Source organism: Hevea brasiliensis, chromosome 5 (genome assembly GCF_030052815.1).
Source record: "Hevea brasiliensis isolate MT/VB/25A 57/8 chromosome 5, ASM3005281v1, whole genome shotgun sequence".
Lineage (NCBI taxonomy): Eukaryota > Viridiplantae > Streptophyta > Magnoliopsida > Malpighiales > Euphorbiaceae > Hevea > Hevea brasiliensis.
In genome coordinates, this window is record NC_079497.1 from 112,135,366 (window position 1) to 112,157,175 (window position 21,810).

Below are 21,810 nucleotides of genomic sequence, written 5' to 3' on the forward strand. Positions count from 1 at the left end.
ATTCCTATGAATATTAAATTTAATTTTTTTTAAGAATATTATACTTGATTGTTTAGACAATTTCCGATCAAATTTAACAATAAAATGTTGATATTCATCCAGCGCGGACCTATATGAGACTAGACTGGCCACACCCTCAAAGTCCCGTAACTCACTGCCATCTTTAAATTTTTTTAGATTATATTTAAAAATATAAATATTTATATTATATATAACAACATATATATCAATAATTATGAATTTAATAGCAAATATAAATCACACGTAAATATTATTTATTATCTCATATTAATTTTAAAATATTTCTATTCATTGATCATTATCAATTTAAAATAAATTTATTTAATTTTATTTATTTTTGCTTTGTTTTGAAATATATTTTGCTAACTTTTTTCAATAAATTAGTAAATAAAATATATTAAATTAATAACTAGATATTTTTTTTAAAATGTAATAATTTAAAATGAAAAATATTTTATACAACATATTTTAAGTAGGTATTGATACAAAATATTTTTTAATTATAAGTAATTGTGAATAATTAATATAAATTATTTTATAATTATGTCAGTCATTTAAATATTATAGTCAAGATCTGTTACCGTATTAATTTTTATTAAATTTTAATAGGTATATTTATACAGTTGCATTACAATTAATTATTCGGTTACTCTTTTGTGAACACAGCTCAATCGGTTACAGTAATACAACTACTCTTAATCAGTAACTCTTTCTGCTTAAATTCAAATTAAATCAATTACTTTTTATTTTAATTCAAATATAATTTTAAATTAAATCAATTTAATTTTAAATTTAAATATAAATTATTTATTTCACACAAATTCAAACCTATAGACTGATCAATAGCTAAACTTAATCAGTCCTCCTCCTCTCAATTCAATCCCAATTTTAAATCAGCACTCGGCCGAGTCTGGTCGTAGGTGATACCATCAACATCAATATATACATGAATCGGTGAAAGGATCTTTCAATGATCAAATAATAACAAATTGAAAAGTTAGGCCGGCTCGGTCTGGTCTCTGCCTATCCTAAAACAAGTACCAATCAGTTCAGGATGCGAACTTCACAGCCTGTAGGGACACTGACACGCGCTGACGTTGTGTAGATTTTCTTGGCCTCCTTAGCATTTTTGGCTGTTTTCTACAAGCAAGCCCGCTTTGGTCCGTCCTTATCTACTCTTTCTCAATTAGGTTTGCTCTTCCCTCCCATCCCCAATTCTTTTGCGGCAACCCTGTTCTTAAATTGCTGAGATGGTAGCTTCTCCCGTAAAATTATTGAAGGAAAGATCAATGATATGTAATTTAAGGAACCTATTCGATCGTAAAATGAGAACCCTTCATCTCATTGCTATCAATATGCAATCGGGTGATAATGTTCAACAACTTGGCTCGCGTTGCCTCTCTCTTCGAGGAAATGTGAGGAATTGTTACCAAATGGAAATTCGAGGGAAATCAATAAATGCAAGTGGGGTATTGTACTGCGAATTCAAAACAAGCAGTACACTTGAAGATTAAGGAATTGGGTAGAAGAACAAAAGCATAACGAGGGAAGAGGCAAAAGGATAATTGAGCGAGACGGAGACAAGGAGAATAACCCTTTTATTCATTGTATCCTTTATTTTACAGGGAAATGAAAGAGAAATTAAATGAGGGAATGAAGAGAAAAAACAAAAAAGAAAATCTGATTTTATTTATGTTGTTTAAATAAATAATTAGAATGTAAAAGATGTATTTTTTTAAAATAGGAGAAATAATTATTATATTGCATTCTTTTCTTATGTCAAGGACATCTAAAATTAATTTTAATATAAATAATATAGTTATCTTTACATTTTCTTCATTTCATTTTAATTTTAAAGAAAATATTTTAAATTAATTAAGAGAATTTGAAAAAAATAAAATTTCTCATTTATTTTAATCCCTTTTTATATATTTAATATTTAAATAAGAAAAATTAAAAAAAAATTCAAGAAAAGTCATTTGAATTTCAAGAAAGGTAATTTGATAGTTTCATTATGAGCTAACGATAAAATCTTTATTTAATAGATAATATTAAAAATTAGAGACGGTTTATTGTTCTTCCTCATTTTATTTTTATTTATTGTATTTGAATTTTATTTAATCAATAAAAATTTTATTAAATAATATTTTTTTATAAAAAATATTAATAAAATTAATTAAATTATTATTTATTTTATTTAATTATTATTTATATAATTTTTTATTATATTTAATAGAAATAAAAAATAAAATTAAAAAAAATAGTTAATATTTTTTCTGCCATATAAAACTTAGAGATGAAATAATGAATAATGGTAAATTTAGGGACTAAATTAAAAAAAAAACCCTTAAATTTATCCGTTTACAGCCCGCGGAGTCCACCGAGAGCCCAAAACTCGCCACTTTCGGCTCATATTTCAAACACAAGGGCCTTACCTTACTTAAACTGAAAGGCCTAAATTGGGAGGGAAAAACGAAGATGAAAATGGCGCTAAGGCGGCAAAAGCATCGTATCACCATAACGTTTCTCCCATATCTCTATTTCTCTCTCCTTTCTTACTCTTCCTCGCTGCTCGGATCAAGAGGTACGTTTCTTTGAACTTGAAACCTTACTCTCATCACCAATCTTTGGATTTTGGATTTTATTTTCCCTGTTTTTGTGCCTCTGTTTCCCTATTTTGTGTTTAATTATGTTCGTTGTTGCCATCGGTTCTACTTGGACTAGAAAATGGTGGATTTACTGAAAATATAACTAAAATGGAACTTACTGTATTGCATCACATTCAAGTACCGGCTTTTTTATGTGTTTCTGGTTTAGTAGAACTTGATCCATATATGGATCGAGTTTGAATCATCTTTAAGGATGCAATTGTAGTTATTATTGGGTATTTTGAGTATTACTGACATTTAGGATTTCGTTGAATCTTTAGATGGTGTTTATTGCTAACCAATTAGGGAAATGTGATGTTTCTGGAATTGCAGCTGTTGCTTTAGTTCTCGGTAGGTCGCATTTTCGGTTTTCCTTGTTCTTTATCATCAGATTAGCACTTTAGCATTCTCTATGTTTGTGTACTAGCGTGAGAAATAGCGATTATTTCAGAAGAATTGCTCAAATTCGAGCATAACATTAAGAAAATTAGAGTCTTGTTAAACATGTACACGCTACACCCTCATAAGTTATGGGATCATACAGCTCAACTAGATTTTCGCCTTTTTTTTTTCTTATGAAAAACAAGTTACATTCGTTGAATGTGATGCTATTGGTTATTGTTGCCTGAAAACTATCATCTAGTCATCTGTTCGTTCTGCGAATAGCGTTGGTAATTTTGAGGCATCGTCTGCTAATCATTTGAATCCTTGCCCCTTTTCTTGTTTAACTTGCTGGCCGGGAAATGCAGCCTGGCTATCAAAGGACGAGGTGCCCGTGTCTTCTGGTCGAATCCTCTCACACAAACATATCCTGCAATTAATAAAGCGTACACAAGTAAGGAACCCTTATGCAAATTTGTATTCTGTATAGGCAATCATAAATCGAGTTCAATAAGGAAGAGGAGGATAACCATTTTTTGTAAAAAATTGTTAATTTTGAAATATTTCATACATTTTGCCAAAGGAAACCTATAAACTAATTAGTATATATTGCAATAACATGTGCCTGCTTTTTGATGAAGATAAAAGTAAATGTAATTATGAGCATATTGGCGAAAGGTACTAAATTAGAGTGAACCTGAAAGGAAAGATTAATTATGAGTTGAGAATTGCATTTGAAAATATTCATTGTAATTATATTATGGTCATGCTCTTCTCCAGTCTCTGCACTAGGTGCATGGACTGGTACTTGCATGTGGATGTACACACTGGTTTAGGCACGGTCAACGGCTCTCCCATTTAAGAGAGATTTAAAGCTTTGATTTGATATGGTTTTCGTCAGTTGTATAAGTGTGTTTGTAGTTTGGTTTTTTATTTTTTTTATTACAACAACGTCAACGTTTAATTTGCCCACATCTTACTCTTTCAAATTCTGTACAAAGGTAATGTAGATGCCTATATTTCTTGCCTATTAATGTCAGGGGACCATATTCAAGTGTAGTGTATTTCTTAACGATAATGGTGTTATGACAATGCTTATCAGGTTGTGTTGAGTTTGTGTTTATTACACATAGATTTGAGACATTGGGAATTAGATTGAGATCACCCATGCAAAATTTTGCAATGTCAAGTCAGGAGACCTGAGTGGTAATAAGTTTACTAAAGTTAAAAATATAGTCAATACTTGTACTAAGAAATGTTACTATCTTTCACTTGTGTGCATTTATATTGTGGACCAAATCAGTAAAATGTTGATTACTTAGATGAGGCTAAGGCAAGCAAGGTCATCTGTTGTTCCTTATGTATTCAAGTTAAAAATATGAAGCATTCGGTGCTGAGCTGAATTCATGCAGTTATCATATGTTGCTAGGCTTTATTATATTTTCTGTAGCCAAAGATACAAAATGCAGTACTAATAGCTGAGGTTTCAAATCAAAGCATCTAGGATGGCATAGAAGTGAAGAATCAACATTATCTCTTACCTCTCCAAAAACAGTTTTGAATAGCTTCTGTTGTCAAACCTGATAAACAAAACAACATTTGAGTGCCAATGAATGACTTTGGGCTACTTGTTAGGACTAAAATCTAATTAGGAACTTTACCTTTAAATATTGTTGGTATTGATGTCCCAAAGTACACTGTTCGTCTTGGTAGGTTCCATATCCAAGTTCTAGGAACATCAATTGGGTTCAAGCTAGAATCATGGTCGGCAAATACCTGCATAAATGTATGTTAGTATTATTCTGAAGTTTAAAAAGATGCTGTATTTCACAGACTGGAGTTGAGTAAGCTGAGTTTTGGAGTTAATTTTTTTACCTCATTAACTTGAAAATATGTGCCATTGAGGGGAAAGCTCCCTCTCATTGCTGTTCGACATGGTATCTGTTGATGATGTGTTATAAGTAATTGGTTAGTGTTCTGTCCTAATCTGGTTCCATCATTTCTAAGAGTAGTCATGCAAGACAATAATGAAAATTTGCCTAAATATTCTCACCAAAAGCGTCCCACGAACAATTTGTGAATTTGCTTCCCGTATACTGTTGCAAGAGAAACATGCCTTCTCATCACACAGTTTGCCATATTCTTGTGAGTCGCACCTACTTTCAGGTGGCTGAATGGAATTTGCTGTTTCACCTAATAGTAGCAATTTGATAAGAAATGTACTGAAGTATAGGCAATACAATATGAGTTCACTATATGCTATAGCATAAATTTTCAACTTTGAGCATAGGGGTGGAACTGAGCTAAAATTAACCAGACACTTGGAATCTTTGGCCTTGTGTAAATTGAAACTCGTCTTCTGTTGAGCTTTTGGAGCTAATGAAAAAGGGATAAAAGCTAATTTGCATTCATACAAGCACAGGTCCATTACCTAGGACTTCAGGCTTCAATTGAAAGTCCTAAGAGATAACACAGTCGGTAAGAGCGCAACTCGTCTTCTTTGACTTTTTTTTCAACATGGGACTTTCTAAAAGAGCAACATCAGCTAGTTGAACTGATTTCAACAGATCATTGCAATTCTAATAATCTGAAACAAGTTCTAAATATTGCTATCTTGGGGTCACTTAGATTAGGCCTTAGTTGAACTGTTTTGTGCAAAATTAGCTTGTGTGAGGATCATGAAAATCCATCCTAAATAACCACAATTGTTTAATGAAGATAGCACCTTATGAATGGATAATCTGTGCAGAGGTTTTCCTCCTGTCACTACCCTTCCCTAGAAATAGCTATTTTCATTCAACAAGTGTTATTTTGGAATTTCTAGGGATTTCTCGGTAACTCGGCGGATGACTAATGTGACAGGCTTGCAAGCTTGAAGCTGGGAACTACAAAGTTTGGAAAATTCTGTCTGTGTTTTATTATTTGTTTATTTATTTTTAATAAGAGCTCACTTGTAAGGCTATGGCTTGGTTTTTTCAATGGCTAAGTCAAAAATACCTAAGTTTTTGGGGCTGAGCCAAGCCTTATGAGTGGCTTGAGTCATGTTCCTAACTGTGCAGAAAGGACTTTATTGTATTAGATTTGTCTATATTGTTTACTCACCTGGTGTCCATATGGCAAGAAGGTATGAGCAAGGATCATCAGGTTCTCTTCTATCCAACTGAATTACAGAGAAGACATCCATTAGGAAAGAAATTTGGTTAATGGAGGCAAATAACATCCTTATTTAGCTGGATGCAAAATTAACTAACCCCTTGCAGTAGAGGGTGGGAATCTGGAAGTTCATATCTGCATGAGGTGAAAGGAAAGAGAATTAGTGTAAACTGGAAAGAATTTTTCCATTAGCATAATTAGACTGAAATTTTTTGAAACAATGCGCTTTCAACTTTGAACAGTGGAAATCTTTAGTCTATGATCGTTTCATTCATTGGCAGACTGCTCTGCTTTTCTGGCTGGGTCCATAGAATAGGGAACAGCAGCTAATTTTTCAAGTATGTCCTAGTTTGTTTGTCAGGCCAAAAAAAAAAAAGTTAAAACTTCATGGAGGGTCAAGGCCCACTACATAATTTTTCCTAATTTGAATTTTGACCATTTGGGAATACCAATTCTTTCACATGACAGTTTAATGAAGGGCATGACCACTTACACTTGGTGCTCTGTTCGCAGCTGACTCACATTCTTAAGCTTGGGCGTGGGAATAGAGGCAGCTTCTGCTGTCAAAGCAACTAAGGCTTTTGACATGTCTACTTCTTGAAGTTCCATGTTTTCTTGCATATAGTTCTGCAAATTTTGAGTGAACTCTTCAATATTAAGCTTGATTGTAGGAATTTCATCAGGATCCTCACAGAAAGCATCCTCCATATCATTTTCTGTTAATCGTGGACATTCTGGTTCTGGTGATGATGGTTCTTCAACAATAGGTTCACAATGTCTGACTACATATCTTGCTTCTAATTGTTGGTTGGATTCTGGCTGCTGATTTCCTGCTGATGATTCAGTTGCCTGGGGTAGCAGCAGCGGCAGTTGATTGACCATCACATCAGGCTTTTTCCCATTTGTGCTGTTTTCACCTATGCTCACTATACCTTTTTCCTCTGGCCCAGGCAGGGCAAGTCTTGCACTGCACTCAACACGGTTCATGTGTAAGTTGATAGATATCTTGCTTTACATGCACTTCAAGGGAATGATTTTCAGGGAAGGTTTACCTTAAGGGTTTGTGGTTCTCATTCATCCATGGTTTTTGCTAATGGAATAAACCAAGTGGATTATATCCATATGCTATTCACATTACTTGATGTATAAATCCCACCTACAGCTAATTTTGCTTCATTACATTGATATTCATATTCCTAGATGATAACTCTATTGTTTGCAGCTTAGTTATATAATTTATCCAGCTCAAACTGTTCTTGGTTTTTACATTCATGATAAACATTTGAAAAATTGCTCTAGCTTGTGGTGGATACATGGAAGTAAATCCAGCATTTTGCTGCCACTTTAGCAGTGTGTCTACCTACATTACAAGGATTGGAAGGTTATATGCAAACCTTGCAAATGCACTTGCGAAATGTCTGCATTCTCCTCGCATTGGACAGGCATTGCAATTGGGTTTGCTTTTGGTACAGAATACCTGCATAAATCAAAGAGCTTCCTTCTTAGCTTCTGCTTCTCACTAATCAGAAAAATGAACATTTAGTTTCAGGTTTAAAGCAAGTAAAATGCACCTTTCCAAAAGTGATCATCTGGTAATGTAGTTCATACCTGTTAATTGATTCTGCAATGGATTAGTAAATAATTTTATTTAAGAATAACTTGACAAATTATATGATATATGCATTCATCAACTGGGGAGTTAACATCAATGGCATTTATCATTACAGTGTTCTTTGATCAAGTTTGCACAGACGGGGCCAAATATATTTTTGAATTGATTCCAGCACCGGGTACCTATGTAGGGACACAGTTAGTATTGTTGTTGTAAGTACATGTAGGTAGTATCATTAGTCTTTTAGTTTGCAATACTAACAACTCTAGAAGGTGCAATTGAAGTGATTCAGGCAGGGGCTGAAGAGGGACCCAGCCCAATCGTACAGCTATTCGTCCAACATTTGTGTCAACCTGTTATAGATTGATAAAAGTTGAGATATGCTCCATTTATTTCTAATAGAAGTTAAAACTAGTTTAAACTTACAGGAAAAGCAAGATGGTGAAGTGTCAAAAGCCTTACACACTCCACACTTTTCAGTCCCAATCCTCTTACGCTTAGCAGGTACTCCCTACAAGAACAATCTGCATTTAATATATATTTTAATAGGCCAAATAAGCAATACACTTTGTCTTCACTATATGATATTATTAGCAAAAAATCGTGCCATGGTGATATACAAACTGCTAAAGTAATATATTGATGTGTTCAACCAATTTTAGAATTAAAGCTTTGTACTTACTTTGCTTTGTCTGGTGGAACATCTCTTAGCCATTCCAGATCAATGCTTCCATGTTCTCTAGCTAGTCGATTAAGAAAATTCTGGATGGATGTATCGGTTAGCGTCATTAACCTGAAAGTCTCTAAGAATGTTGAGTAAAACAAATATTTTTTTTTTCTTTTTCTGGTCCTTCTGGAATGTAATATTTGTACCTTTATACGTTCCGCAAGCATGTTGTTCATTCCACGCTCTTTGATTGTGTTGGCAATCTCATTAACATCTGCACATCTCACAGCTTCCCAGTCCAATGAGTCCATTGTGTTTGGTGTTCTTTGTCTTTTCCTCCCATTTGCTTCTGCCTGTTTTCTCAAGGCATCCCAGTCAACATTTTCTCTTATCTCCTTTCCAACCCTTCTACTCTTTGCTTTTCTGGTAGCATCATTCATTTCTTTAATCTCCCTAATTTCAGAAAAGCCATGCTCAATCAAGTCTGATTCAGTTGTTTTTTGTGAATTCCTTTCTTGCTCATTAAGTGCACTGCTACTTTCCACAATATCTAGGGTTTCTCCTGGATTTGGCATGCATAGTTTTTTCTGAATTTCATTGTTTTGCATCTGATCCAGTGATATGCTGACAATGTTCACGTCTTCAACAATCTTGCTTTGAGTTTGGATGGTTATATGCTGGCCTTGCTGAATCTTGCTGCATGATGGATTATTTGGAGTTGGAGATCTTGATGCTTCTTGAGCAGCAATAGTCAGATTATTTTCATCCGTAGTTTGACTGGCAGATTCTGATGTGAAGGAACTTTGCTTTTTCATACTATTTCTGCTGTTGTTCTTGGATACTTCATAACATCTTGCTTCCTCAGTAATCATCTTATAGCATTCAACTCCCAGACCTCCTAAGTTGGAGATACGATGCGAATGACGGTTACTGGATGGGGCTGCAGATGCATCTATGGAGCTTTTAGGACTATCTGCATTGTATATCTTTTGCACGTGGAAGTCATTTTCTGCATTTTGGGTTTTCTTACACTCGTCTCTTGAGTTTGGATCAGATAAGATGGTGCCATTGCCATGACTCTGAACTTCATGTAGCTTGTTAGATCCAGCCTTAATTAAAAGCTCCACAAAAGAACTGGAGCTGTTCCAACTATTGAATTTAGATCCATCAATTAAATCTTCTGCATCTGAGTTGTTCCAGGAGTAAGATTCTCTTCTTTCAGCAGTTTGAGCACTTGGTGAATCCACAGAGTTTTGAGATGAAATCACAGAATTTTGAGATGAAAATGCATGATTCGTTGAACTTCTCTTTTCTTCTATATAACCAATATCTGCTGTTTTGGCAGTCTCTGTGGTTGATCTTTTTGCCTTTGATTGATAGTACGTCTCTAAGCCACTTCGGGAGCTAACAATGCCGTTACTGCTTGTAGAAGATTCATTGCTGTTGACCACCTCTTGTTCTTCATCAACCTCAGAGTCATGGAGGGTCATGGAGCTTTGGTCACAAATTAACTGATTTGACATCTCATTCCATTTTATGGCTTCTTCTAGATCTGGCATGCACACTATTGGTTTCTCAATTACTGAGCTTGTCCTTTCTCCATAGCATGGATTTTTATTGCTTCTTGACTTCAAAGGAAAACGTGCAGCAAGTGACATAAATGCAGAACTGCAGAAAATGAAAGAATGAGAGGTTTCCTTTTGCTCCTTTTCTACTTGCATACTGTCATAAAATTATCTAGGGAACTCATTTTTACCTAGAGAGATGGTCAGAGACATTTTGAGTAAGAAATACTCCAATCACCGAGTCCACAACTGATCCCTTCCATTGAGAGAAGCGCCTATCCCCTGCAGAAATGACATCATACCATTTGTTCCTAAATCAGTAAGTTAAAATGTTTGAAGAAAGCCATGGTGAACGCATGTCATTGGAGTTTCTTGTTGAGATGCCTCTACATATTAAAACTAAATGATCTGAGATATTATCTATGCAATTGTTTTGGCTGCTATATGTCCTATGCTTTTTATTAAGTTTTAATGAGATCTCTTCGTTGCCAGTGAACTGTATGCTATTTTCGCTGTTGAATATACCATATTGATTGTAGAATAGTTCTTGTGATACTAATTCCCTCTATGGGTCAATTATGCTGCCTGATAAGCTAAAGTTTGATGGCATTAAAATTTCAGTTTGAACTACCTTCAAATGTTGGAGATTATCAGTGAAATGTATGCATGTAGTAGAAACACTTTCCCAATGCCCATGCTTGATCCATGCAAAGCCTCTCAGTGCTGATATATTCTGGAGAGACTTTGTTTATAATATAATGAATGTAAATTTTCATTTTTTTTGCATAGCCCATACTTTCCTGGATTAGTACTTGGCTAGTAATCACCATAAATTCCAATAAAAGTAAATTTAGGAAAATTGCAATGGTATACCTTGCACAAGATGCATCCGTGCTATAAATGAGTTTGCTCGCCCACGGAACACTTTCCGTTCTTCTTCCCACCACTTCGCCTTCTCTTCATCAGTTCCATCAATGCCTTCACTATTGATGTTTCCCAGCAAAAGTTTCCATACTCTGTTAGTTTCTTCATCTAGGTAAACTTTAGGCCGTGGACGTCGTTTCTTGATGGGTTCAAATGCATCAGCAAAGGGTATAATAGTGCCATCTCTTCTATAAAGGACTAGTGCATTCTGTTCATTTTTAATATTGTAAGGAACAAGGGCACTATGTTCTTTATATGCAATGCCACCACTTTCCCTATTAATGTCTAGTTGCTGTAATTGCTCAACTATTGCATCAACTGGAGACATCTGTCTCCATATTACTTCTTGAGGAGCACCTGCATCGAATTGCTGTGTGAATGAGAAAATCCCTCATAGAATATTTAGATTCCTTAAAGATATGAAGATAATTATCTAGTAAAAATAGTTCTTTTTTTTTGACCTCAACTAAAACATGTAGTTCTTGATTGAAGTACCTGATGACTTGGCTAGGAATTGACTCTGATTGTATAAGATGATTTTCCCATGTGATTGCTCCCGATTTGTACTGGAGGATGCAGAATTAATGAGAACGACTCTCTTTTTAGTTCTCTTCTTTGTCATCAATGTTCCATGCATCTCCGCAACTAGAGCTTCTATACATGCATGAGGTTTATTCGAGTCCTCAACTTGATGCACGTTATAATTTGCTGGTATTTGTCTGGCTGTGCAAGTTTGATGCATCACACCTGTTCCTATTTTTGCTAGTGAAGCCAAATCTCGAATTCGAGTAGGACCGCTGGATCTCTTTTTTGTTGGCCTCTCTGTCTGGCATATAGTGAGGCCATAAGTTTGCAGTTCAGACTGAAGGCCTCCTGTTTCTCCATGTGCACCTGGAATTCCATTAGAACTAGAATGTGAAGCACAAATCAAACAATTGGATGTTGATGTTGAAGGATCTCCTCTGGCATCCTTTTGTGGGCGTGTTTTTTCTAGTCTCCCTTTGTCTTTTGCAGCAGTCACACAAGATGTGCCGGATGTAGTTGAATTTTGTCCCTTTTCAGTCCTCTTTTTCTTGAAAATGCTTGGAAATATTATCTGGTATGCAGGTAAAGAATTGTAGTGAATACCAGTTAGATTTGTGCTACAAGAGTCTGGCTGTTGAATGAAACTGAGATGCTTCCTTTTTGATCCATTTGCTTTTCCTTTCTCTGTTAAAATTGTGCAAGGGCTGCAGTTGTAGCCGTCTGGGTTTACTGATGGCAATTGAGTGTCAGCTGGCAACATGATCTGTCTGTTCTGCTGTACAGTATGAGCAATAGCTTGCGCTTCTACTTTGGCATGGCTCTCTTGGGAATTGTCATTCCTTTTTCTCCTTGGAGGATAAGTCTTTGCAGGAAGTGGTGTGCTTGGTGCTTGTTTTTCAGGAAACGACATATAATCTTTAAGCATTTGGTTCACAGTATCAGCAAGATCATATGCAATGCCTGCTTGCGTGGCTTCTACTAATACTTCAATTCCTTGCCCAATAGCTACAATTGATTTTGATTGTTTTCCCCTACTAACATCTTGTGCTTGCAATGGAGAATCTTTATTACAATTTAGCTTACATTTGGAGCTGTCATCTATTGGTTTTCCTTCAATGTCAAAATTTAGGGACCTTCTGCATGACTTTTTGGCAAGCTCAAGTGCTTTTGGATCAATAGACTCTCCAGTTGCTTCAAATGGGGTAGTTGTTGCGGCTTTATTGAGAGGTTTCTTTCGCACATACGGCCTCTTCCCTGTTGGTTTTTTTTCAGATTCTGCTAGGGGTGGTATTGGGGCTTTGTTAAGTGGTTTCTTTCTCACATACTTCCTCTTGCCAGTTGGGCTCTCAGTGGAAGGGGTGGGCTTTGCAGTTGGTTTAGTTTTAGGTTTGCCTTCTGTGATTACTTTTGGCCTGTGCCTTTTCCTTCTAGGCTTCCGCTGTGGTGTTTCAATAGCATGGCTGCCTTCATTGCCAGGATTGTGATTTTCCTTGATTAGTGTGCAAATAGCAGCAGATGATGAATCGTTTGCTAGCTCTTGAAGTTCCCTGTGAGTTTGGAGCGTGTCAACTACTGTTATAGCATTTCTATTCTCCTGCTTATTTCTCTCCTCCTTTTGATTTTGAGAGACTTGTCCGCATTCTGTTGTTGCGTCCTTCTCTGGGGTCAAGGGAATGATCTGGAAGGTGGTCTTGCTATCTGCTGCTACTCTGGGAGGTAAGTTGAGGTCGTAAGCAGATCCATGAGGTATGGGCTTAGCATCTGCACGAATGCTGTAATTTTCAGACTAATCAAGAAATTAAAATTATGATAATTAAAAGTTCATAATTTCAATCCTAGTTGATTTTATTTTTGGATACAAATGATTGTTATTTTTTCCTAAGTGAATAAGAAATAATTCTAGAGTCTCATTAGAATGAACATGCTAAGGTTATCCCTGACGTTTAAAGCTATGATTTCTATTTTGTTTTTTCTCATCCCTCCTCTAAATGCTCTATTGTTTCATCTCTATGGTTCCTAAATAATTTGGTTTCCTGAAACAGTAAACTAATTGACCGAACTTGTGTGCTGCCTGCAGTGAAAAATAAAAAAGCAGGGAGAAATAGATTGTGCTTACATTGGGGTTCCTGGGAGTAATTGCTGTTGATACTAGGACGGTTTGATCCGAGTGAGAAATCTTCAATCCTATTTGACGCTGCAATCGTGGTGGCTGCTGAGGCCTGATCTTGAAGAGCCAAGAGAGATGTAAAGTTCCATCTGGCTGTGCTGTTGATGGGAAATCCTTCGCACATTTCAGAATTGTCACCAGCGATGCCCTTTTGAGCTTCTAAAGCTGCCTCCCAGTTGCCATTGGCAGCAGAATCTAAACATGCACTCAACATTCCATCTCTGGTTTCTTGAGATAAACCTGTTGAAAATCCTTTTGATCCCATCCCGTTTGCTTGGTCAACCTGGTTTCCTTGCCTGTTTGTGTAGATCACCTGTGGTTTTGGTAGAATAGGCTTAAAAGGAGTTTTTGGAATCCATGAATCCTCAACCTGCAACTTCTTTTGGTTCTCTCTGCCTATATCCATTGCTCTGTCTTGAGGGAAAGGTTAAAAATTTTGAGCGATCCTCCCTCCTGCTTCCTAGTCACTCTTCCAGTTGCTCAGCAAAGTTTAATCTTTCCTACAATTTTGAGTTGGCTTGTCATTTCCTGGGAAAATCCTCATTCTGTGGCCCCATTTGATGGAACTATCCTGCCAGAAAGAAATAGACGGAATCAATATAGGAATTAAAAATTTTAACAGGTTAAGAAGCACAGAAACGTGTAAGGGGAATAGAACCCAGTTTGAGGTAAAAAGACACTGCCCAGTTTCTCTATTTCCTTGTAATATTCTTAGTATGCTCCTAAAACAGTTTTCTTTTAGCTAGCAGATCTCTCAAGAGCAGCTATTCTATCACGGAAAGAAGTTGAACCCACAAAGATTTTCTCCATGAATTGGAGTAAGCGAAAAAAAATAGGTCTTCCTAGTACAAAAATTATATTGATAGCAGAAACAACTAAATCCCAAGAGATTCTCTCTCAGTAATCTCCACAATGCCACGTTATTCTCCTCTGTTACTAATGTAACAAAAAAAATATTATAATAAATATTAAAAAAAACAGCAAAATTCTTCTAGTAACAGAGTCACCTGAAGATTGAGTCAATGCCGGAGATCTGTTTCAGTCAATTCAGGGTGAAGAAAAATTAGTAACAGAGCTTTTTTTTTCCATGAAAGTGAGAGAAAATAGGTAAAGGAAACCAAACACAAGGACCAGAGCTTTTATAATTTACACAGTGCTTTCTTTGAACTGATAACTCTTTTTCCCGGTAAACAAGCCGAGCATTAATATAATCAAATTTTCTCATAACCTTTCATGTCTATTTCCTAAAATTTATAATTGGATATTGTTGATGGTTTTAAGATTACAGTATACGTATTTCCACTCTTATGGTATTGAATGAAGTACTTAGGGCATAATCGTCCATTTGAACTGGCCAATGACCACGCCGCGTGAAGCGTCGAGGGAGAGCTGAAACACGTGAGCAAATGGAATACTGAGTGAGCAAACGTGGCAGCGCATGTTTGACATTTGGCACGTGAGAGCGTGTCAAATGTCTATACTAGGATTTTGTTATGACTCCGTCCGCTTACCGTTAGGGCGGGCGATGGGACCAATGCGGCTTGCTTTGTTTATAGATATCCTCAGTCACGCCGTTAATGGTTCCCATTTGGCCGTACAATAGTGCACGGTTCCTAATGTAAGGTTGAGCTTATGGTAAGTGAGATTTGTATCTTTGCACATATGATTGTAAACGAGATTTGCTGTGGGAAATTACTGATCTTCATTTGCTGGTGCTATAGATGATTTAATAAAACCACATTAATTGTAATAATTTTATTTTTATGATCCTAGTTATATGTTTTTAAGAGGATATGATTTATAAATTATAAATTAATGAGTGTAATGAAAAAATTTATTAATAACATTTTTTACATGTGATTTGCATGTACACTATAATTTTTCTTTGTTTTCACTCATAGAGGTGTATTTGTTGTTATTGGCGTGTCATCCTCGCGCCTGTTAACCTAGGCAATCGGTTGCTTGTTGCTTTCTTTATAAAATATGTTAAAAGAAAAGCTGATATTATTTTAAATTTTAAATAAATAATAAATACCTGTAATATGATGAGTCCCTTTTTCTTAAACCGTCAAAAGAAAATTCCCTTTTCTTCTCCTCAGGACCCACTATAAGCCACAAGCTGATAATTTGTCATGCACTCTATGACGTTACTTTAAGGACATGGAATGTCCTGCATTGTGCTGCATACGGTGACAGTTAATTTAGTTTGATTCGATTCTTTAAATAAAATTTATTATAAAATATTTTTATATTTATAAATTTTAAATTTATAATATTAAAATTTTTTTAAAATTATAAAATTTAAATTTAATTAAAATTAATAATATCAAAAATTATATATTATTTTTATTTTTATATTTTAAAATTTAAAAATGAAATAATAATAAAACAATACATTGAAACTGTTGAATGGTCAACCAGAATTTGTGGTTCTTAGCAGAAGAGGCTGCACAAATCACATGAGCGGTTCTCATGCAAAAGCTTTTTGTATGTAACAGCTCAACAGCATCTGAAACTCTTACTCTATTTTTCTTTTTCTTTTTTATTTTTAAATGAATAAAATTTTATGTGATAGTACAAATCAGCGGTTTCACCCCTCGTGACTCTCGATATTATACGGGGAATCTTATCCATACTAACCTCTCTTGGCTTTTGTCTGACTCTTTGTGCCTCTAAAGCTTTTATAACATCACTGCCCTCCTGTCCTATCGTTGGTAATGCCTTCTTAATATGTTGCCACGTGTGCATATCCAGATTCTCCTTTGCTTCTGGTGTGGGTTCCTCCGAAAAGTTGCAGTTCACTTTAGATTTTCTAATTTTATTAGTAAACACATTCATTAGGCATAGCAAAATTAATTATTTAGTCATCAAATTGTCATAAATACATTACATATTTCTTAATATTTAATTTTATTAATTAATTAGTTATTTCATCCATTTTAATTATTAGGGTGAGTTTGATATAATATTAAAAAAATTAAAAATTAAGTATTATTTATATAAATTTAAATCCTTAAAGAATGCAATTATAAATCTAGCATCTTTTCAAAATTAATATTTAATTCTTAGAGGGAAGATAAATATTAAATAATTTAAAAATTAATCTAGTCTCTTTATAATCTCCTTCTCCATCTCCCACATTTTCTCTCCCTTCTAATCCTGTAAGCCATTTTTCATATATCTTCACCTCTACTTAATCTATTCCTACTTTATGCCCAATCATTTTCCACAAAACATGGCTCTCTCTCTCTCTCTCTCTCTCTCTCTCTCTCTCTCTCTCTCTTCAGCTCATATAAGCTATTCCCGCAAATCCTTACCTCCACCTTTTTTGGGTTTGTAAAAGACATTCGATTAGGTCCATCATTCTAGTAGAAGATGATATGAAAATCCCTGGAAATGACATCGAAAGAACCAGTGGCTATGGGAATGAGATAATAAGGTGAGGAAATTCCATTACCAGAGAAAATGGAGATAAATATAACATCCATTCTCACTAAAAAAATGACTTTAAGCAATGAACTGAAATTCTATCGCTAATACTATTGATTAGCAATAAAATATACATGAATCCGTCATTAATATTTTTAGCGACATATTAAAATTCATTGCTAAAGTAAAATTTTAAATTAGCTTCGGATTATAGTTGCCGCTAGAAGACTTCACAAGCGGATTAGGGACAGATCAACAATGAATTCATAGCTAATCAACTATTAATTTGTTTATTAGTGACAGATCCATGAATCTGTCATTAAAGGTCTATTTTCTTATAGTGTCCATTATTAATCGTAGCATCAAAAGTAAAAAATATATTAGAATTGAAAATTCTTGAATTTTTTTTTAGCAGACTTTGTAAGCAATTGGTCACGCTTTTGGAACCATAACTTTCGCAATACTAGGTGCTTACGCTGCCCTGCTTGTGTAGAGTGAGTGCCTTCTTATTGCCATCGACGCTGTGTGTGTCCTATGTCTATTTGCATCTCTTGAAGGAGAAATTATTAGGTGCATTTGGTATATATGCATCATCTCTCACAATTATGTGGGATTCACTCTCTATAATATGAAGAGGACTTACTTTTTTGTGAGAGAAGAAGCACTATTTTTTATATTGGCCCTCTTAAAGATTTTAACTTAATGGTTTTGTTTATGTTTTTTATATCGGCCCCACTGAACACACCCTCTCTTCATGACCTTTCAAGAAAAAATAAGCCCTAATTAACTTTTTATTATAATTTTTTGAGGGTAAATTTCTCTATGGCCTCATATATGCCTTTTCACCGGTGGAAGTGTGTGGGAAAAGTGGAGGGATCTGATTTAGAGTCAAAATGGAAGATGAAGGTGTAACGCCCCTACTCCAACCATTAGAGAAATTGTCCGCTTTGGCTCACTATCCTGAACCTCATGGTTTGTCCCGTAAGTGGAATGGAGAACTTCTCAAGAGGTCATCCATCCTAGGATTTCTCTCAAACGAGCACACTTAACCCCTTAGTTTTTTCAACTCTCTAGGCTATTCCACCAAAAGGCAGCTCTAGTGATTAGTTTCTCCCATTTCAATGTATGGTTCGATTCATTCCTGTGCCTCGCATTCCACTACCCTAGGTAGCCTTGCCATTCTAGAAGCCTGTCGGGAGTTTACTCTCTCATGCCATTCCCTGTTCTCATCAAACCGCTTTCTCGGGTCGGGTCGTCACAAGCCCACTAACTTTCGCCTGGTTTGTCCTCGAACTACACATCTACTATAGAGGGTTCGGCTCTGATACCATCTGTAACGCCCCTGCTCCAACCGCTACAGGAATTATCCACTTTGGCTTACACCATCCTGAGCCTCACGGTTTGGTCCCATAGGTGGAATAGAGAACTTCCCAGAAGGTCACCCATCCCAGAATTTCTCTCAAGCGAGTACGCTTAACCCCGAAGTTCTTCACTCTCCAAGCCATTCCACTAAAAGGAGCCTCTAATGATTAGTTTTTCCCATTTCAATGTATGATTCGATTCATTTCTGTACTCCAAATTTCACTACCCTAGGTAGCCTCGCCATCCTAGAAGCTTGTAGGGAGTTTACTCTCTCATGCCACTCCCCGCCCTCATTGGATCACTTTTCTAGGTCAGATCGTCACAGAAGGTTTTGAGAGTATAATTAGAGGAAAGTGTCAAAAAGGGGAAATTTGAAAGGAAAGAAATGAAAATGAGGAGCAGAGGAAGGGAAGTGAAGAGAAATGAAGCCATGAGAGGGGAATAGAAGAGTGAACTGTGAAGTGTGATGTAGGTAACCAACATTATTTGTGATTTATTGATGGATTTGTGATTATGAGTTTTTTCCAATTGAGTTTTTGTTATTTTTTATTATATATTTTATTTCAATAAATTTTTATTGCTTATGATTTATGGTCAAATTGTATTTTTAATTTGAGATGTATTATATTTTTGGGTTTAGGAATGGAAAGAGAGAGAAGCAAGGGACAATGATACTTTTAGATACTATTACGCTGCTACCATTTAAGATATTATTTCTTTTTTTTTTTTTAAGATGTTATTTCTAATTTTAAAATATTTTTATAAATTTATTTATATTAAAAATATATGTATCGTATTTATTTTAAATATAAATTTATTTATATATATCAGACGTAAACAAAAATTGGCATCCAAAAGAATTATTTGTCTGACATTAACTTGGGTCTTTATTAGTTTTTTTTTTCTTTTTATACATTCAAAATTTTTTATTATTATTTATTTGAACATCTATCAGAACACTCAAAAGTTTTGCACAATTCGCTGAAGTCAATGCCTATGCAACTTGTGCATTTGTCAAAAAGGTAAATCTAACTGTTAGCTTTTCTCACTTTGTTAGAAAGCATGGACATTTTTGTAGTATTGCATTTTATATATGATAAATTACTAAGTCAATGATTTAGTTCTCATGTTATCTGTTGTGGTTCATGAAAATTTCTTGTGGGTATAGACTTGCAAAATAGAAAAAAATGAGTCAGAGGTCTACCGAGTATAGACCCATTGAGGACCCTCTAATGCTCAAGTTAGAGCTGATATGAGAGAATAGTATGTTAGATTGATTAAGGAGAAAGAACATACCTTCATAGATGATCTGATCTCTCTATATAGGATATAGACAATGGTTGATTATGGTAAGTCAACTATATAATTATATGGATATTATTAGCTAGCATAATTATATGATTATATTTCTATTTATAGTGTAAAATTATAGGCATTGCTATATTTGTCAATCCTACCAAAATTACTTATCTTTAATCAAAATTCTTTTCTTTTATTGAGTAGGTCTTACAGTGGTTAAACCAATTGAATGAATCTCATGGTTGAATCATTAAATATCATTAGGCCTATCGACTATCCAAAAACCTGAGTTACTAGATCAATATATATTTTGAGGAGCTAAATCATTAGTCTTCCCCTCGAGTACAAATCTTTAGGTTTGTTTACAAGTCGAAGCTTAAGTCATCACCCTAAATTTTTTTTTTTTAGTGTGAACTATCGTCTTGATAAACTTGATAATGATAGAATTTTCACCCTAGGTGGATTTGCACCTTCGATTTGCTTAGTTTGGTAAATTATTCCTTAGGTAGACTTGCACCTTTAATTTACTTACTTGGTGAGCTATCATTTTAGATGGGGTAAGCACCTTTATTTTAGCTTAATGGACTATTGTCATAGATGGGCTAAGTACCCTTAGATTTTTTTAGCCTAATAGACTATCACCGTAAATACACTAAGCACCCTTATTCTATTTAGCTTAGCAGAATATCGCCGTGGATGGGTTAAGCATCCTTAGATTTTTAGCTTAGCGGACTGTCGTCGTTGATGGGCTAAGCACCCTCAATTTATTTAACCCGGTGAATTATCATCGTAAATGGGCTAAGCACCTTCAGTGTATTTAGCTTGGTGAACTATTATCGTGGATGGACTAAGCACATTTTAAAATTTATTTGCAAAAAAAATACTTGTGTAAGTATTTTTGTGAAGATAATCCATATAATGCATGTTGTAAACTTATCCATGATTTCTCAATAAATAGTATTATAAATGGAATGTGTAATGTACATCTCCAGGGGATTTACCAACTTATTTTGATAAAAAAATAAAGGCCTTCAGGTTTAAAGAATATTTGAGAGTGATATGTTATTCATAAATATATATTTATATATACATAGTTATAAAGTGAATTTTAATTTCAATCGCATCTAAATTCTACAACATAATAAGTATGAGCTAAATAGAAATCAAAACCAATGCTAGATCATGGAAATTTGAGTGGTAAATTTTAAAATAATTTCAGGTGTCTCCAATTATCATTCATCTTAAAGACAAACTTATACTATAATTTAATCTAATGGAGCTTATACTATTGCCTCTAAATAATTCTAAAAATTAATTTTTAGAATCATATAATTTTTTCAAGTCCTATTAAATTAAAATATAATTATAATTTTTATTCGTTTAAAGTCAAGCAGTGAATTTAATTTTGATAATAATAGAATTATGTGTCAGGAAAATTGACTAAAATTCATATAATATTAATTGGAAGCATTATAGATAATTTTCAACAAAACACAGTAATGACACAAAATACAAAAATGAAGATGCAGCGATGGGCTTATTGAATATGACTCTTTTATTAGCATAAAGCAAGGCCGTTTCTTTACTATAGAAATATTGACAATTTTGTAAAATAAATAAAAATTATTAAATAAGAATTTTTATAAGTTCAAATAATTTGAAAGTTCTAAAACTTCACAATGATTTCCCGTCAATTGTTAAACTATTAAAAATACTCCATGGCAATTAAAAATATGATTTTTTTTTCTTAATGTTAAATTTTTGTAAAATAAAATATGAAAATATTGCCTGAAGCACATGGGTTATATATAAGCACGTAATAGCAAAGAAGAAAGAGTAATGCAATGATAAAGTATTTATACTTACTACAAGAAGAATTTCATTGATTGATCGTCCAATAGGATATATAGCCTTTTGGCAAATTTAAAAAAAAAAAAAAAACGCATGTGACTGTAAATAAATTTTTTAGATCATACCTGAGTTAATTTAGAAATTTCTTGAATATGATAAAAAAAATTTTAGGTTGTTACAAACCATAAGTTATCCTCTCACTTAGT

General features: G+C 34.4%; 1 protein-coding gene across 1 annotated transcript; it reads right to left on the reverse strand.

The window, feature by feature from the left end:
* Nucleotides 1–3,111: 3,111 nt before the first annotated feature.
* On the reverse strand, nt 3,112–14,861 carry LOC110638579 (DNA glycosylase/AP lyase ROS1). Its single transcript, XM_021789175.2, has 20 exons — nt 14,671–14,861; nt 13,613–14,234; nt 11,467–13,257; nt 10,921–11,328; nt 10,239–10,329; nt 8,689–10,150; nt 8,498–8,577; nt 8,242–8,326; nt 8,077–8,168; nt 7,929–7,997; nt 7,775–7,811; nt 7,598–7,680; nt 6,697–7,170; nt 6,302–6,338; nt 6,153–6,210; nt 5,104–5,243; nt 4,926–4,991; nt 4,712–4,826; nt 4,592–4,630; nt 3,112–3,480 (listed from the first exon to the last, which is right to left on the reverse strand). The coding sequence occupies exons 2-20, from the start codon at nt 14,067–14,069 to the stop codon at nt 3,362–3,364; spliced, it is 5,703 nt and encodes a 1,900-aa protein (XP_021644867.2). The 5' UTR covers nt 14,070–14,234; nt 14,671–14,861; the 3' UTR covers nt 3,112–3,361.
* Between the last annotated feature and the right edge of the window lie 6,949 nt (nt 14,862–21,810).

Excerpts from the sequence above, each read along its gene's own strand:
- LOC110638579 (XM_021789175.2), bottom strand. The coding sequence starts at position 14,069 with ATGGATATAGGCAGAGAGAACCAAAAGAAGTTGCAGGTTGAGGATTCA. Across the intron at positions 6,339-6,696 it reads CTGCGAACAGAGCACCAAGT|ATATGAACTTCCAGATTCCC; the intron begins GTAAGTGGTCAT and ends CACCTCATGCAG. Across the intron at positions 4,992-5,103 it reads TTGTTCGTGGGACGCTTTTG|ATACCATGTCGAACAGCAAT; the intron begins GTGAGAATATTT and ends CATCATCAACAG.